The 6,000-nt window shown below is 37.5% G+C and overlaps 1 protein-coding gene across 2 annotated transcripts in view; it reads right to left on the reverse strand.

Annotated features, from left to right (window-relative positions):
* The window catches only part of MGAT4A (mannosyl (alpha-1,3-)-glycoprotein beta-1,4-N-acetylglucosaminyltransferase, isozyme A), a 71,977-nt gene that overhangs the window by 49,055 nt on the left and 16,922 nt on the right, over positions 1-6,000 (reverse strand). For both annotated transcript variants that reach the window (XM_008635803.2, XM_017737002.1), the window contains exon 2: positions 1,182-1,349. In XM_008635803.2, the coding sequence (XP_008634025.1) occupies positions 1,182-1,349 (168 nt within the window). The remainder of the gene's footprint in view (positions 1-1,181; positions 1,350-6,000) is intronic.

Consider the following 6,000-nt stretch of genomic DNA (forward strand, 5'->3'; position numbering starts at 1 on the left):
AGAGAGTAACTCCCTATAATTATATTGCCTATAAGCAAACTAAGTCCATTTTAGAAACAAATGTGGTAAGAACTTAATCCTAAATCCAGAATCAAAATTATTTGACCTCCTCCACAGCTTACTTTAAAAGCAAAAACACACACATGAAATAGGAAGACAAGATTTATAGACCATGCTAAATGTAACCTTTATCTGTGCAATTCCTGGAGATCCAGGGGACTATTGAGACCAGGCCATTAAGTGTCAGACAGCAATTCATGATTAGCATCAGCTCTGGGGCCTATAATTATAACCACTTCCCCACAAAAAAAAAAAAAAACAACACAACAAAACAAAACCTATTGAAAATAGTAAATCATAGCACAAATGCAAGTAGACAACAAATTCAAAAATCTTGTTCCAGGTTTCTGATTTGCAGAACACTTTGCGTTTCAACTCCTTATTAGAACAATACAGTGAGATTTCTGCAACCTACCAAGTCAGACCTCTTGACAGAAAATTTGTACTTATTCCTTATTCATTTTCCATCCACAAAAATCAGAGCAACTAAAGCAGTAACACTGTGATTTTAAAAGTTAACATCAGTAGTCTGGTGAGTATTGCAGTGTCTTTCTCTAATATTGCCAAACAGCTTTTTATAAACCTGAGCACCAGTCTCCAAAATGGGTAAAAACTTTTGGAAGACTTTAGCAGTTTAATCACTAGTTATTGAAAAGGCCACTACCTGTACTTTATACAAATCATAACCAGTACTTTAGTCTATATGATTTTTACCTTCCATTTGACTTTTAAACATATTTTAACTGCTTCAAGTTCAGCCATTTCTTCTGTTTGCTTACTTTTCCCCTCTAACTATTTAAAAAGCGATGTAAATTAATTGTCAAAATACATTCAATGTATTAAATAAGTAACCAGAAGCTCCAAACTTTGGGAGCTAGGTGTGGAGTAAGTAATTCTTACCACTTTAGGGACTGAATAAAGGTGGATGAATCATTAAGAACAACAACTGGAAAAAACAAACCAAAAATACCCACACCAGATATAACATATTACACGTTCTTTATTCATACTGCTGAACAGTTTCGTTTGGCTTTCCTGGTAGCAATTTCTTTTTCTATAGTAATAAGAAGAGATACTGGCATTGCAGAGGTATAAAAAAATATCTCAGTCAGAGTGTGTACCTGAAAAATTATTCATGGCATTCTTACTGCCGTTTGTCTCTGCCACCGCCCGCCTGAACTGCTCCAGGATCGCGTTGAGCTCGGACGAGCGCTGCAGAGTGCGGTGCTCAGCAATGCGCAGACGCTCCTTCAAAGCGTGAAATTCCCGCTGATATGCAATCAGCTTTTCTAGGGAGAAAAAACGTGATCCAGGTTATTTTCAGAAACAAACAGTACTGACAGATCTGACACTGCTCAGCTCTGCAGCACCTGGAACCCACCTGGGAGGGCAGAGCCCAGCACGGTCTCACCCGCGGAGCTGGGCGCATCAGCACCCACACAGCACAGCGAGGGCAGAGCGAGCTGCACCACACTGGGATGCAGGGCAGGCACTGAGCAGGGGATGCCCCTCACCACAGCCACACACCAGGGCAACACTGAGTCCCCAACACTCAGCACCACAAGGCAGCTCTGAACCATTTCTTGGAACAGATGCCCACAAACCATTTCTTTTAAGAAGCCACACAAGAGTGGCCCCTTACAAGAGCGGCCCCTTACAAGAGCACAGGTTACGTCTTCTAGGAGACCTCTCTGAATACTTTGCAAGAATGAGTGGAATGAGACAATATTTCAGACATACCAATTTTAAACCCAAGTTTTAACTTAATGATATGGTCAAGTGCCTGACAACTGAAGAACAAAACTTTTTTTCTAAATTCTGCTAATGTTGATACATACACATACTCTTGAAAGGGGACCAAAAGGAGATGGAAACACCAAAACTGATTTGCTGATACATCCCCTTTGCCCTTGACATCCAGCAAAGTAAGTGTGCCTAGATGTTGTATCCTTCCTTCTTCCTATTGGTAATTTCCTCAAATCTGCTCACCATCATCACTCTCACCCTCCTTCAACCAATCCACAGATACCAACTGGATAAGTGAATTTGTAACTCATAATCAATACTCCAACCACTCAGCTGACATCCATGGACATATCTCTTTTTGTTATTTACCTATCCATTCCTGGTATTTTCACATTGCAATGGTAGGGAAGCAGAAGTTTAGCAAGCAATTTGAAACTCTTCCTGTTGCTATATTAGTCAACTTCCCTTGTTAATAAGGCTGGTTTTCTTCCAAATTCTTTCAATTTCCTTTTTTTTTTTTTTTTGTAGTTGAGATATACTGCTCTGATTATGTTTAGAAAACATAATTAACTAAAATGCCCTCTGTTTTAAAGATGGAAAAATAAAAACATAGTTCACTACCTCTTAAAAACATTCCCCTTGCCAGCTTTATTTTCCTTCTTTCATTAAAACCAAATGGTTATTGCTTTTGTGCAGATCCTGGCCCACAACACAATGCTAGGCACACTACACACTGCTGACTGAATCCAGACTGTTATTTGAAATAGGAATTGATACTTTAGTCAGCAGCACTTAGAAGACCAGGAAAATTTTTCGGAGTTTCTGGCAAGAAGGACATTCTTACTTGCCAATGATAACTAAAAAAGTAGTTCAGTCCTGATGCTTCCAGTGAACTGTACTGGTATTGCATTTATGGTACTTGAGAGCTCAAACGCATTAACTCCTTTAAGAAATACTAGACAAGTAGTCAACTTGTCACAGTTCCTTCAGCCAGACTTATCTGGGTTAAGGAGGCTGCTCTAAAAGATACATAAACTCCTGGCAACTATCCTTCAAAAATATATGGCGGATTTTTTTTTTGTTAGGCGCAATATTATTCATTCAAGTAAAACTAGAAAATCCTGACATTATAAATACAGTAATATTTTAAGTCTACTACCCTATGAGTATTTTTCTAGTTATTTATGCAAAATGACATTAAAAAATAATTCTTTGCTTAAGTGAACTTAGGTGATCTAAAACATTTACATCTCTAACACTGTTAGAGCTAGCACTTTTCATGTTTTTGGAGATTAAAGTGTAATTTGGCATTTTTGTACTTGCTTTATGATATGGCTGGCTGTACTTTTAAACTAAACAAATTAAATTTAAATGTCTAACACTTATATCTTTAGCATACTTTCAGTACCTCAAAGATCATCTCGTCAGATATTTATTACTTACAAACAAACAAAAAACACACCAAAATTTATCTCATACTGAAAGGAACTTGCAAAGGAGAAAATACTTCTTAGACTCTTACAGTACCACCATCAGTACTGACCAAATGTCCCAGACTTTAGAAAAGCATCCCTTAAGGCATCAGGAGCTTATAAGTGCTCGAATTTGATTTTTCAGAGTTCCTAACTAAGTACTTGGGAATGAGCCTACAAGATTACATTTAAGAATCTATTTTTATTTAAACTTTGACTGAGCTCAAGTTTGGTAGAGAAAGTCCTATTTAACTAATTTGGTATCATTCTATGATAAAATCGCCCTCCTCATGGATGAAAGCAAGATGAAGGAAAGGCAGTGGATGCTTTTTTCCTTTTTAAATTCTTAATAAGGATTTTGATACTGTTCCTCACAGCATGCCTCTGGACACGCTGTCCAGCTGTGGGATGAGCAGGTTCACAGTGCACTGGGTGAAGACCTGGCTGAATGGCAGAGCCCAAAGGGCTGCAGAGCTGACTGGTGTAAGCTGGGGTTACAGCTGACTGGTAACCAGGCACGAGCAATGTTCCTCAGGGTTCCTCAGGTGATAGGACACATGGGAATGGTCCTAAGCTGTGCCAGGGGAGGTTCAGATTGGACATTAGAAAGCATTTCTTTACTGCGAGGGTGGTAAAACACTGGAACGGGCTTCCTAGAAAGCATAAAGTATTTAGGAGGCATCTGGACAATGCCCTTAATAATATGCTTTAGCTTTTGGTCAGCCCTGAAGTGGTCAGGCAGTTGGACTAAATGATTGTTGCTAGGTCCCTTCCAACTGAGACATCCTATTCTGTAAGCATTGTATATACAAAAAAGTCAACAGTGTACCTGATATTTTCAAAATACATTTGACCATTTAGTGTTTTATTGTTCAAAGAGTTCTCCAAAACCGAAAGAAACTGAATTGCTTTCTTGTCCAAAAGTATGAAAACACTTTTTTTTGATTGCTATTACAGTAAAAAGGAAAGTACTGAGCCTAAAATCACAGAGGAAACAGAGGTCAGTAACCACCATCATGAAAAAAAGTTTCTTTTTCTACAGGATTACAAATTACTGTTCTTATTTTCATGCTGAAATCTAGTGTTATTTAAGAAGACAGAGGAAGGAATTCAGACAGTAAGTTATTGCCCTTACAACACTGATGAAAGAACCCCAAACGTATCTGTTCTCTGAAAAAAAAAAAAAAAAAAAAAATCCCTCTAACAGCAGCTATAGCCAATATCAAAGACATTTGGTGTCCAATAATTTCAGCATATTTTTATTTAAGCATATTTTTATTTAAGAATAATATACTATTTTACATTGAAATGAGAAGGTGATGTTTTTCCATACTTTTCTCTGGAAGCCAGAAAGATCGAATAAAATAAATATCTTGTTAAGAAATTACTTGAGAATTGAAAACATTAATTCTTCATCATTTTTCTCTTAAATTCTAGTTGGTTTAGCAGAACTCCAGAAGCTAAAACCTAAATATTTTAGCGGGCTGAATGCTGTGCAGTTCTCCCAATACTATGTCAACTGCATCAGTACCTTTTCAACTTTCTTTCCTTTGTTGCATTATGTTCTCTTTAATATGCAGAATCTAGAATTTAGACAAACTCACTTGAAAGTTGATGCAGTATCTTGAAAAGTGAAAATTCAAATAAAACTCTGGAGATTTGCAAGTTCTTGACCAGAGATGAAATCTCAGCTCTCAGCTGAGATTTTACGTTATTTACGGTTCTCCTACTAAATAACTGCTAAAAAAAAAAAGTTATTCCAAAAAGACACCACTAGCCCAGAAGCACAAACTCAGTCCATTCTCCTCAGCCACAGACAATCTTGACTACATAACTTGCTTAAGAGTTGTCTAAATTTGAAGAAAAATTCAAAGTTTGAAAACATGGAGCTTCTGAACATCTTAGCATGCATCTACTTTCTTAGTCTGGGCTTTTGTACTTCTTGAAAAATCTGTTTATGTACTTCAATGTCTGCTTTTTTTAACAGCAAAGAGCTTTCCCTTGGGATAAAAAGGGACATCAAAGTAAAGGAGTAAGAAAATATGCTGTAGTTTGAGTTTAGAAAAACATTGTGCAGAGTATTTCAGCTCAACTGAAATAGCCTGTCTGAACTGCAGGTAAATTACCAGCACTATCAGAACACTTGCTGTACTGTAATTCCAAATGAAATATCTACTAAACAACAAAACAGAAAAAATACTGTGGAAACTCAATCAAAGCAATTTTAAGGCTACACAGCTTCAATATCAATAAAAATCATCAACAGCTCAGTTTTTTGCTCATGCTACTTTTCTATCAAAGTTAGATTTTTTTAATGCCCCAAGCCTGTCAGTGTTTAAGGGGCATTTGGACAATGACCTTAACAACACATCAGGCAGCTGCACTAGATGACCATTGTAGTTCCCTTCCAACTGAAACAGTCTATTCTCTAGCATGAAAAGTTTTTGAAGAAACTATTTGAGTGCACTTCTAAACTGAGTGGAGTGCACACATCTATACAATCACCAAACTGCTTACATTGCACCAGGGAAAGGAGGTACAGGCAGCATGTAACCAGAGATGTATTCAGCCCCTGTAGAAACAAGCTGAATGGTGCACATAGAAAAAGGGCTAGAAACCATCTAAAAAGGGAAGCTGTCATTCCTGGCAATCTCTGTGAAGTCTGACTCCATGTAGCCTGCACCAGCCATACTATGATACCTTGTGAACACAGCCAAAGCCC

The sequence above is a fragment of the Corvus brachyrhynchos genome, unplaced genomic scaffold, assembly GCF_000691975.1.
Source record: "Corvus brachyrhynchos isolate BGI_N302 unplaced genomic scaffold, ASM69197v1 scaffold83, whole genome shotgun sequence".
NCBI lineage: Eukaryota > Metazoa > Chordata > Aves > Passeriformes > Corvidae > Corvus > Corvus brachyrhynchos.